The sequence below is a fragment of the Hyaena hyaena genome, unplaced genomic scaffold, assembly GCF_003009895.1.
Source record: "Hyaena hyaena isolate Hyena2069 unplaced genomic scaffold, ASM300989v1 scaffold_18, whole genome shotgun sequence".
NCBI classification, from domain to species: Eukaryota; Metazoa; Chordata; class Mammalia; order Carnivora; family Hyaenidae; genus Hyaena; species Hyaena hyaena.
This window is the reverse complement of record NW_024080649.1, coordinates 6,623,789-6,636,216: the sequence shown is the minus strand read 5'-3', so window position 1 is coordinate 6,636,216 and position 12,428 is coordinate 6,623,789. Positions and strand designations below refer to the sequence as shown.

The window sequence follows — 12,428 nt, the reverse complement described above, 5'->3', positions numbered from 1 at the left end:
GTTAATTTGGACTATGAGTTCAGTCAATATACAGGAAAAGATCCAGTGAGCAGTGACTGAAACCACTCTCAGAGCCCACATGCAGGAAGTGAGTGATAGTCAGCTTTGTACCAAGAACAATTGAGAAGGATGTTAAGCACCCAGATGTGCTCTCCCCTCAGAGACTGTGATTTGATAGGATTGGAGGGGGGCCAGGCATGTCTGTGTGTGTGAGAAACTCCTGATAGGAGTTTAAGAACAAGTGCTATTGACAAGAAAATGCCATACACACACACACACACACACACACACACACTTACACACGATATTATTCAGCCATAAAAAAGAATGAAATATTGCCATTTGTGACAAAATGGATGGATTTAGAGAGTATAAACCTAAGCAAAATAAGTTAGGGAGAGAAAGACAAATACTATATGATTTCACTCATATGTGGATTTAAGAAATAATAAAAAACAAAGAGAAAGAAAGAGACAAACCAAAAAAACAGACTCTTAACTATAGAGAACAAGCAGATGGTTACTGGTGGAAGAGTGGGGGGATGGTGAAATAGGTGAAAGGATTAAGAGTGCACTTATCATGATGAGCATGGAGTAATATATAGATTTGTTGAATCACTATACTGTACACCTGAAATTTGTATGTTAACTATACAGTATGTATAGTACAGTATGTTAACTATACTGGAATTAAAAATTTTTTAAATGAAAAAATTTTTGGGGCGCCTGGGTGGCTCAGTAGGTTGAGCGTCTGACTTCGGCTCAGGTCATGGTCTCACAGTTCGTGGGTTCGAGCCCCACATCGGGCTCTGTGCTGACTGCCAGCTCAGAGCCTGGAGCCGGTTTCAGATTCTGTATCTCCCTCTCTCTCTGACCCTCCCCGCTCATGCTGTCTCTCTCTCTTTCTCAGAAGTAAATAAAACATTAAAAAATTTTTTAATGAAAAAATTTTTAAGTAAGTTTTTAAAAAATTTTTTAAATAAAAGTTTTTTAAATTGAAAACAGAAAGAATAACTTGTAAAAATTAAAAAATAAATAAAATAGAATAAAGAAGAAAATTAAAAAGAACAAATGCTATAAAACAGTACTACTTTTCAATGGATCTGAAGATAGATTCCCAAAGTAACACAGGACTAGTATTTTGCCTACAGAGTGAAATGTACAACTCTAGAAACAATTGCAAGAAAGCAGAGGACATGCAGATATGGAATATGCAAGACATACAGCAATTTTAACTTTAATTCTGAAAACTGGCTCTCACCATAGGGGGGTCCGGGCTCCCAAAGGTTGAGATGTAAACTATGGACCTATATTCCCCAGTGACCTGTGTCTCCAGGGCCAGAGGTATGTGGACGGTGCTATGGGGGGGGATGACTCCACAGGGTGTGGGACTGGAGAGTAACACGGCAGGCATGTCTTCATGTACCTGGTGGGAGAGACAAGCTGGATGGATAAGCAAGCCCCTGACAAGGTATGAAATAAATAGCATATTAGATTATTTTGAAACAAGTGTTGCCCTAAGGCCTTGTAGGTTCTTTAGGAGTATGTCATTATTAAGACAAGTAAATGGGGATGAGCACCTCAATTCTGCTAAAGGGAAGCAGGGTGTGTAGAAGGTCCCAATCCAAAGTGCACAACCCAGCGAGATGCAGAAATTATCCACAATGTGAATTAGTTCATGGGAACTGCTCCCCATGGCCAAATTCCTTCACCTGGCCCTCCATGTCCTCCACCACCTCTTCCCTTTGCACTTTGTCAACAGAGGCCATTGGTTTTTCCTGAATACATGATACTGCTTCCTACTTCCAACACTCTGCACTTATATTACTCTTCCTGGAATGCCCTCTCCCTTCAATGGACCTGCACATTTATCCTGAATGCCCACAGGTATCCCTGTACCCTAGAGTAAGGGCTTTTCCTCTGTCCCCAGGGGGCATCCTACAGTCCTTTTCCACAGCCTGTACCATCTGTGTCGATCTGTTCCATGGGCTGTCAACTTCCTAGGGTGTTTTCTGGGCTTCTCTTGGCCCAATTCCTGGCCCAAAGCATGTGCTCAGTACATGTTTTTTAAATGGCAAAATAGGTAGGTGAATAAATGAATGCTATCCAGTGTTTACCAATGTATGCCCTTGAGAACCCTACTCTGCAGCATATTACTAGCTTTTATCCAACAGAAACAAATAAAACTTTAGCTAGATGGGGGCGCCTGAGTGGCTCAATCGGTTGGACATCTGACTCTTGATTTTGGCACAGGTCATATTCCAGGGTTGTGGGATCAAGCCCCACATTGGGCCCCTCGCTGAGCACAGAGCCTAGTTTGGGATTCTCTCTTTCTCTCTGCCCTTCCCCTCATCTCTAAAATTAAAAAAAAAAAAAACATAAAAATGAACAAAATCCAAAACTTTAGCTAGATGGGTGATGGGTATTAAAGAGGGCACTTGTTTGTTGTGATGAGCACTGGGTGTTGTATGTAAGTGGTGAATCACTGAATTCTACTCCTGAAACCAATACTGCACTGCAAGTTAACTAACTACAATTTAAAAAACAAACTCCAAAGGAACCTGGGTGGCTCAGTCGGTTAAGCGATCAACTCTTAATTTCGGTTCAGGTCATGAATTTACAGTCTGTGAGATTAAGCCCCACATCTGTCTCTGTGCTGGCAGTGAGAATCCTGCTTGGGATTCTCTCTCTTTGTCCATCCCCCGCTCACATGCTTGGCACTCTCTCTCAAAAATAAATAAATAAACATTTTAAAAAAATCTTTAAAAAATCTCATGGCCAAATAAGTTTGGGTAATTCTGGGAAACCTTAGCTGTTGGAGAAAGACAGAACATACAGATTTCACCTGTCGAGGTACCCCCATGGTCTTTGTACACCTCTACGCTGGCCTAACATGGCCTAATCTAACTCATCCTGCCTATGTAGCAATGCTCTGCCCAACCTTACTGGAGCCTGAAGCAAAGGGAAAATCAGCCAATTCTGCCTTAATCTAATATTTTGATATTTTATTATGAACTATTTTGCATTAATTTTGCTTTCTTAAAATGTGACATGAAAATATTATTTCTCTTGATTCCTGAGTTTTTTGGCTCCCCTCCCCACCAAATTCTGTGATCATGTCAAGGGCCTCACCCTTTCCCAGCCTGCCTGTGCAGAAAAAGTTTCCTCACCCCATATGTAAGCTGTGTTCTGAGTTCTTGAGATGATTGTGCCCTATTCAAGGCTAGCCTATTCCACTACTGATCGCCTAAAAGTTAGAAAAGTTGTCTCCCATCAACCCAACCCTTGGCTTCTGGTTTTGTCTCAGAGAAGCCCATATAACAGTTCTAATTTCCTCTATTGTATAACAGCCTAGGAAAGATGGCTATTTCATCCTAGTTAAGGTTTTTCTGTTCCTAAACAAACACTGTGCTCCTCATATAACCTGGATTTCCAGATGATGTTGATTGCCATTCTGGTTACTTCACATGTGATTTTTTTCTGATGTTTCCACTAAAAAAATACAATGTCAATATCAGGAGACAAAACCTGGCACTGCCTTGACCAGTAGCTATCTCCTTTCTTTAGCTGATCACTGTGTTTCTCTGATATAGCCTAACTCACCTTGGTTCGGTGGCCTCCATACTGGTCTTTGAACACATTTTGAAACTGTAGCCAAATAAAACCCCCATCTGATTTGTTTTTGGGTTTGTTTTTGTTTTTTTGGCATGAATTTTTATTAGAGTACTGTGTTTACAGAACAATAGAGTTTTAAACCCAAATGCATTCTTGGTAAATTGCCTCCTGTTAGTGACCTTCCATTACTTTGGTCTATGCAGATCTTTTGGAGTCTTTAATCCATATGTGCTTAATTGCTCAGTGCCCCACCTAGCTGGGTGTAATGGCATGTGGACAGATCCATGTCATAAAACATTAGAAGGCAATTTCATTTTATTTCTTTTTGTAGTACCTCTAGCCTTCTGTTCAACAAGTCCATTTAAAAATACTGTGTCTTAGTGTTGCTTTTAAAGTCACAGCCATAGCCATAAATGAAAACTCCTAGCTCTGCCTCATTTTCCATGAATGATTAATTCATAGGCAATTATTTGTAGGTGTAACTCCTGCATGTTGGCTTAATTGACCCTTGCCTTTCTTTATCAAAGGCAATTTCCCTGGGAAATTAAGAACTGTTTACACCTGCAGCTGCTCAATCATGCAGGTGGCAATCCAGCTGTTGCTTTACGACCCCATGCACAGATTATCTCAGGGTTCAAAATCAGAATTTCAGAAGGTTATGCATTCAGGAATATGGCTCTTTTGAAGTATTTATTTTTCTCATTGAGGGAATCCAACTGAAGAAAAATCAACACTGAAAAAGGATAAAGTAAGTCACCTGGGGCAGGACCTCATAGCATCCTGGGAGGTCATCATGATTGACAAGCTGGACTGTTTTCTCATAGGGGTACTTCAGGAAACAGCGCCCAAAGTCCACCTCTGTGTTCACCATGTGGAGGGTAGGTACAATACACCTGCTCAAAGGAAAGAGCCCATTAAAGAATTCAAAAGGATAGAGAGCTTATTTACATATGGAGAATGCAGAGTTCCAAGGTAAACACACTTGTCAATGTCACATAGTTTTTCTCTAATAACTACATTAATGATTTTTAAATCTCTCCTGTCATTCCTATCCCTTAGCCCCCAGCCACCACTGTTTAATCAAGAAAGGGCTAGAAGCAAGACTCCTTAAACAGCGGTCTGACATGGGTAATGACTAACATTACCATTGTTTTTCATATTCAGTCTTCTTGTGCCAAGGGCCCCCCACAGTGTAAGTTCCTTAGGGTAGTGGATCTGTTTCCAAGGCAAACAGGGCCAATGCTACCAGCATGGGGTCCTAACTAGCTGTGACACTCTGGACCAGTCAGAGTCCCCTGAGGATGAGCTACAGTTTGCACCATGTAAATTATGGTAATAATTCTAATTCCTATGCAGAACAGCTGTCTTGGATCAGGAGGCTCAGGCAGCTGTTCCACCCAGAAATGGCACTGTGACAGTGGGGCTCAGGGCGAAGGTGGGTGTGGTGGGGGAGGGGAGGGATAGTGGGGTGCAGGGAAGAGGGAGTTGAAGCCCTGTGTGAGCAGCTGGTCTATCATGAGGTTACTTGGGTTTCATTTTGTGTCTGCATCTAGAAGTCTGCCCTGCCTCGCTGCACTGTCACAATATAGTGCCGTGGTGAGGAGCACTGACGTCTGAATCAGAGCCAGGCTCAAAGAGTGACCTTAACAAATACAACCTTGAGCAACTTGCTTTCTCTCCTGGAGTCGCATTTTGCTCATAGGTAAAATGAAGGTAATTCTAGGGATTGACATTAGCATAATTAACTCAGAGTGTTGTGGGAAATACAGAAGCTAATGTGAATGAAGAGCACAGCACAGTGCCTACTGCACTGAGCAAGAGCTCAGTACGAGATGATTAACCTGTGGTAGAGGGCACAGCCAGCTGTCATTGCTGGCTCTCCGCAAGTTCTGAAAGCAATTCTTTTGTTCAGGGTCTTCAAGCAGTTCCTACTGATTACACCAAAAATAATGACATGAAAGTGAGACTTGTTAACCTAAAGTCTGAGGTTTAGCATGGGATGAGTGTTCATTTTTAGCTAGAATGGAAGCTGTTAGTTGACCCGATGACTTTCACAAAGCTAATCCTTCACTACCAGAAACACTGTGGCTGACAGGACTTCTAGTATTTGACTTGGGTCACAGAGTACACATCATAGGAAACTCATAGCCTCTTAGGACCCTGTTTTTGTTTTTCTTTAACTCAGGGTTTCCCACTGACAGCTGCAGGGAAAGGGGGCTGAAAGGGGGAAAGTATCAGAGTCAACCCACCCAGAAAAGAAATGCAAGACTAGACAAAAAAGGTAAACCTGAGTATAGAAAGGATCAGATGAATGAGCTTTTGCTGTTTTTAAACAAACAAAACAATTAGTTAGGTCTTTGGAAGGACTAAGCAGACCATGGCAAGGCCTTGACCTTCAAGTTCTTTCCAATATATCTTCCAAAATTCATGAGGCCTAAACTCTAGGGATGGATATGTTATCAAGGTTTTATTAAGTAATTTTCTCTATTTCATTTAGATGGCATTTTCATACACACCTTCTAAAGTCACAGATCTGGACATGTGCTTGCTTTGGCAAGAGTGTGGCCCATGATTTTACTTATTTACTCAGGATCCCTGTAATCATCAGTGTCACACTCCACTCTTGGGAAGATCCCAACTTGGTCATGGAGAAACAATTAACCAATGGCAGAGCCAGGATTTTAACCTAACCTGAGAGTCCACCACTCCCTCTATTAAAATAGAGAGAAGATGAGGATGGGTCTGAGGAGTTTATGTTGTTAGAGAGCCTCATTTGGAAGGCCTGTTTGCAGCCTGCATTGAAGTCATAGTAAGTGTCCTGGAGCGGTACTGTCTTGCTAAAGGGACCTTCCACTGCAGGCCTGTGAGCACCGCTCTTTCTGGGAATAACCCCAGAGTACTGTATTTAAAGATAAAAATTTAAAAAACAGCAACTGATGGGGGTGCCTGGGTGGCTGAGTCCTTTAAGCGTCCAACTTCGACTTAGGTCGCGATCTCACGGTTCATGGGTTCGAGCCCTGCATTGGGCTCTGTGCTGACAGCTAAGAGCCTGGAGCCTGCTTCTGATTCTGTGTCTCCCTCTCTCTGCTCCTCCCCTGCTCATGCTCTACCTCTCTCTCCTAAAAAAAAAAAAATTAAAAAAATTTTTTTAAATTTTTTTGATGTTTTTAATTTATTTCTGAGAGAGAGAGAGACAGACAGACAGACAGCATTAACAGGGGAGGGTCAGAGAGAGAGGGAGACGCAGAATCTGAAACAGGCTCCAGGCTCTGAGCTAGACGTTTGCACAGAGCCCGACGCGGGACTCGAACCCATGAACCGTGAGATCATGACCTGAGCCAAAGTCGGACGCTTAACTGACTCAGCCACCCAGGCCCCCCTAAAAATGTTTAAAGAAAAACAGCAACTGTTCGCCTTTTTCTAGTAAAACCTTTTTAGTTACATACTTGGAAAAGTCAGACCATTAGAGAGTACCATTACTCTTAACACTGCAAAACACACACACACACACACACACACACACACACACACACAAACACATCCCTTCTCTCATCTCCACCAAAAGTGCGGTTGCTATTTTAAAGCTCTGTCATTTGAATATGAGATTCAGTATCAGATTTGCCTTCCTAGAAAAGCAGAACAAATGCAGTGAGAACTGGCTGCAGGCCCTCACCCTCTGGGAGAGGCGGCCCATTGCTGGAGGCTCAGGGGAGACGCAGGAAGAGAGAAAGCAGGGGGGTGTGATACCTGGCTGTGATTAGGAGAGCCAGCACTTCTTCCCCGACGCCCTCCACGTCCACCACCAGGGCCAGCTCATATTTCTGCACAGTGTTGGAGCATAAGGTCACCTGGAAAGATAAAGGTGAAAAGCTGCTCTTCCACAAGGCCGGGCCTCCCTCTGTGCAGGGGAGAAAGGAGCCAGAGGAGGAGGGCACTGATGAGGATGGCTTCTGAGTACTTTTTTATGGGCTGTTTGGCGGTTTACATTTTTAGTTGAACAAGCTACATTTTGGGGTCAGGGCATGCTGAGTTTTTTCAAAGGTGAGGTTAGAAACCAAATGGTTTTTAGTACAATAGGTTTGCTCATTTTTGAGAAGACTTTATCAAAGAAGTCATATCCCTGCATAAGGGGAAAAAAATGACCCTGAAGGATGAACCATATCAAACAAACTTTCATTACTCAATTTAAATTGTTCTCTATGTCTTCAGGCTATAGAAATTATGAAAATTCAATACACCAATAAAACACTACAGCTAAGTTTCTCTTACAGCAAACTAAATGAACATAAAACCATATCAGTTTCAGAAAACGGCCTAAGAAATCAACTAGACAGTCTTTTTTAAAAAAAGAATCAAAATCTTGTCTCCCCACTGTCCACCATATTCATTATTAGAGCAGAAAGTAGGAAGCTCCAAAGAAAGGTCTATTCAAGGACAATATGTGCCCAGTATATTTTATCCTCTGATTTTTATTTATTATTGTGAAATTTTACATTTAGCTGTTGAGGTCCTGTCACAATTTTTAATTGCTTAAAAATGATTTGTAGGGGGAGAGATAAACTCGTTAAGTTTAGAGAACAGCTTCTGGCACAGGTTAAAGCTTTTCCATACATCAATTATGTATGAAGGACTAATTAAACAACTTTTTTTTGGTTGCAAAGGGAATCACTGGATGCAAATTTGAGTCCACATAGACATGGTTGAAGTAGTTCAGGAGTGAAAATTGAAGCCCAGAGAAAGCTTTTCCAAATCTAAAGGGAAAATAAAGTGAAGGTGGAGCCATTGATTTGGAAGGAAAATTTGTTAGATCTGGAGAGAAGCAGCTGACCCAGCGTGCAGAGGTTCCTGGGGTGACTAACCCCTGTTCCTGTCCCTGAGCTCTGGTTAGAAGGCAGAGCAAGTGGCTCTCACAGAAGGCAGCTAGGCAGGTGCTATGTCTTCTCAAACCTTCCTATACGATGTGCGAGAAGCAAAAAGGAAAGGTAGGTGACGTGTAGGCTGAGCATGAAGTAAAAAATAAATTCTTTGCAACAGCACTTCTTCCCGGGAAAGTCACAGTTACCAACTGCTATGATCTGAATGGTTGTGCCCCACCCCCCAAATTCATATGCTGAAATCCTAACCCCCAATGTGGTGGTGATTAGGAGGTGGGGCTGCTGGGGGTGATTAGGTCAGGAGGGTGGAGCCCTCATGAACAGGATTAGTACCCTAAAGAAAAAGACCCCACAGCTCCTCCCTGCACACATGTGAGGACACAAGTCAGCAGTCTGCCCCTCACCAGAACCCTACCATCTGTCACCCTGATCTTAGACTTCCAGCCTCCAAACTGTGAGGAATAAATTTCTGTTGTTTATAAACCACCCAGTCTTAAGTGTTTGGGTTTCTTTTAAAGCCTTTTTTTTTTTTAAAGTAGGCTCCACGCCCAGCATGGAGCCCAGTGCAGGGCTTGAACTCAATGATCCTGAGCTCAAGACCTGAACCAAGATCAAGAGCAGAACACTTAACCCACAGAGCCACCCAGGTGTCCCTTGAGAATTTGTAATAGCAGCCCAACCAGACAAGCCTGCAAACCTGAGAAGTTACAATGATATATGATATAAACCTCATCCAGCCCATGGAGAAGCTCTTGGGAGAGCCAAAGACTCCCAGAAAAGATTTAGGATGAGCAGCTTCATGGTGAGATATTATTAAACATTTAAAACAAATGTGGGGCCTAAAACCATAGCTGAATTAAATATTCAAAGGTAATAACTAAAGAGAAAATTACCAACCTTAGCTATGGAAGTCTTTTCTTTTTTCTTTCCCAGAAAAAATAAAATTATTTCAACTTAGCAGCCTTTGGTAATGCTAGACCTAACTATTTGGAGAAGCAAAAGTAAGTGAAAGAAGACAGTAAAACCTTTCTCAGTGAGCTGTGAAAGAATTCTGCTGGTGGCTCTTCTAGGCTGTGCCCAGAGCATCACTCCATGGGCCTAATTATAAAGTACTGTTAGGAACATCACACCTACATTCACCATGAAGCCCAGATTTGTATTACAAATCTGAATAAACTGGATATGATCAGTGGCACAAATCTGGACATTTATTGGTAAAAACAATTAGATTCTGAAGGAAAAGAGCACCTAATTATCGGTGAGTTCTTAAATCTTTTTAGGTCTGTACCAATGAGTGTACTATCTCCGTGGAGCAGTGGTTTCACTAGAAATCACTAGAATCCACAGTTCTGGTGAAGGTAATGCCTCTGGATTGATGGAAATTCATGGGAGCAGTGTCAGTCCTTGTGCCCAATATATGTGTATCTAGTTTCTTTTGCTTCATGGTTTATTTCCTTATATGCCCACTTTTCCATGTGAATTAGAGGCACTCCCTCCCACTGACAGTGGACGTATAAAACAAACCCTAGCTGCAATCCTGGTAACTATTTGAGAGTGTGGCTGCCTGGCTATACATGCTGGGAGGTTGTGCACTTTACCCTGATAGCAGCAAATCCTTGGGAGCGAATGGTGCCACTGCTGGGAGTGATGGTGAATTCTTTTGGTTTCATTATGGGTCTTTCATCCTTGTTCCAAAATGGTCTTTTGTTGTCTGAATACTGCTCACAACTTGAAATGCTTTTATGGCCATCGCCATCCCCAGGGACACGCAGTTTGAAGGTCATGGGGACCAAGGAGGTATTATTGAGGGAACATATCAATGTATGAGGGAAACCTGGAAAACAAAATGTGAGGTGAGATATAAAAGCCCCACTATAGCCTCCCTTCAACCTTTGCTAGCATTAAATGAACTGTCTGTGCAATTCATCACCACTTGCTTAACTCCACCTCTCCCTGATAGTTTCCTCAATTGTATAATCAATGAATGCATTTCTTTCATTCATTCATTCACTCAGTCAGTCAGTAAATACTCTTATACACTTACTATGTAGCAACTATAGACATAAATCCCTGATGTTCATCCAAGTCCCTCTCAAGAAGCAGCCTCTATTATCTGTTTGGTGAATAGTCCTCCAGAAGTATATTTTGCATTTAATTTTTACACAGAATACAGATTTAAGAAAAATTGAATCATGTTTGCTCTTTTCATCTGCCAATGTGTGAAAGGAGAAGCCTGTGTGGTTTTCCCTGTTGTGTGACCCAGAGCCTGCCAAGATATTATAGAACTCCTACTGGACCTGTCTGAGGCCTGTGCTCTCAGGGTCGATGACACAAAATCAAATAATAGCATCTCCTGAGATAGACTTTACAACCTCCTTTTGAGCCATCCAGAGACTAACACACTGGCTTTTACCTCCCTTAGACAGAGCTACTTTTTCACATTAAATCGAGCCTTCCAACATTCAGTTTGGCAAGCCTCCTGGCCTTTTTCTAAGAGATGTGGATCTTCTTTGCCTGGCAAGCAATAAACAGAGCTCTGATTTTGTATTCCCTAGGTGGCTACTCTATCTGATACCACATTCAGCACAAGAGGAGAACGAATATGCATATTTCTATGGGATGCGAACACTCTACCTCAAGCCCTACTGCAATAAAACACAATTGGTCTCTGGAGTAGTTACTACATTACTGCAGGGGATATTTTGGACTGATCTACTTATCTCCTCATTTCTAGGCCTTTGTCTACACATTAGGACTGTTGGAGGAAACAGATTTATGTCTCCTTTGTGATACCACCTGCCAATCTTCTTGGAAGAGATCTGTTATGGAAAAAGAATTGACTGCTTAAATGTGCCTGAAGGACTTTCTTGGAAATTCCAGAGGAGCTGCTAGAAAGTCCATTTAACAATCATGTATTGCTGTATTCAGCTTTCCAGAACTTTCCCAGCAAAGACTCTTAAAACTGTAGATCCCTCACCCTTGTTTATTTTTACTTGACCATTTATGGCATCGGTACTCTCCTAATGTATAGGGTACTCTAGAAATGGTTTGCATAAAGATTCAGAGGGGTCCTTCCAAACCATTGCTCAGACTATTTCCCTGCAGCTAGGTTTTCTGAGAATAAAGCCAATCATAATCCCCTACGTAGAACAATTCCTTGTACAATGACCTGTAAACCCCATATAGCTTATTAAAAAGCCTAAAGAAAAAGGTATTATTTTGTTAAAGACTGAAGGGTCATTAAATAATACAAGTGTTACTCCTAGCTTCTGCTTGCACCAAATCCTAATGCTGCTGGGTTTAGGCTTCCCTCATGCTTTCAATGATCTCTTCTGCTAACCTTTCTGAGATCTTTCTATAATCATTGTAATTAAGATTATAAGGGACAGGGGCGCTTGGGTGGCTTAGTCGGTTGAGCGTCCGACTTTCGCTTAGGTCATGATCTCGCAGTTCGTGGGTTCGAGCCCCGTGTCGGGCTCTGTGCTGACTGCCAGCTCAGAGCCTGGAGCCTATTTCAGAGTCTGTGACTCCCTCTCTCTCTGACCCTCCCCTGCTCACGCTGTCTCTCTCTCTCTCTCCTAGAAATAAATAAAAATATTTTAAAAAAAAAGATTATAAGGGACTGGGGGCACCTTGGTGGCTCAGTCAGTTAAGCATTCACCTCTTGACTTTGGCTCAGGCCATGATCTCATGATTCATGAGATTGAGCCCTGCATCAGGCTCTGAGCTGATAGTGAGGATCCTGACTGAGATTCTGTCTCCCTTTCACTCTGGCCTTGTGCTTGCTCTCTCTCTCTTTCTCTCTCTCTCTCTCAAAATAAATACAAATAAACTTGAAAAAAAGATTGTAAGGGACAATTATAATTAATTGTCCCTGGATCCCCACTTTACAACGTCCTAAAGTCAATTTAAATATTTCTTCTTCTTCTTTTTTTTTTTT

General features: G+C 42.0%; 1 protein-coding gene across 1 annotated transcript in view; it reads right to left on the bottom strand.

Moving 5' to 3' along the window:
• Positions 1 to 12,428, bottom strand: part of HYDIN (HYDIN axonemal central pair apparatus protein) — a 346,043-nt gene that overhangs the window by 201,316 nt on the left and 132,299 nt on the right. The window contains exons 13-16 of the mRNA XM_039223564.1: positions 10,087 to 10,322; positions 7,362 to 7,462; positions 4,372 to 4,507; positions 1,261 to 1,425 (exon numbers count right to left, since the gene is read on the bottom strand). Of these exons, the coding sequence (XP_039079495.1) occupies positions 1,261 to 1,425; positions 4,372 to 4,507; positions 7,362 to 7,462; positions 10,087 to 10,322 (638 nt within the window). The remainder of the gene's footprint in view (positions 1 to 1,260; positions 1,426 to 4,371; positions 4,508 to 7,361; positions 7,463 to 10,086; positions 10,323 to 12,428) is intronic.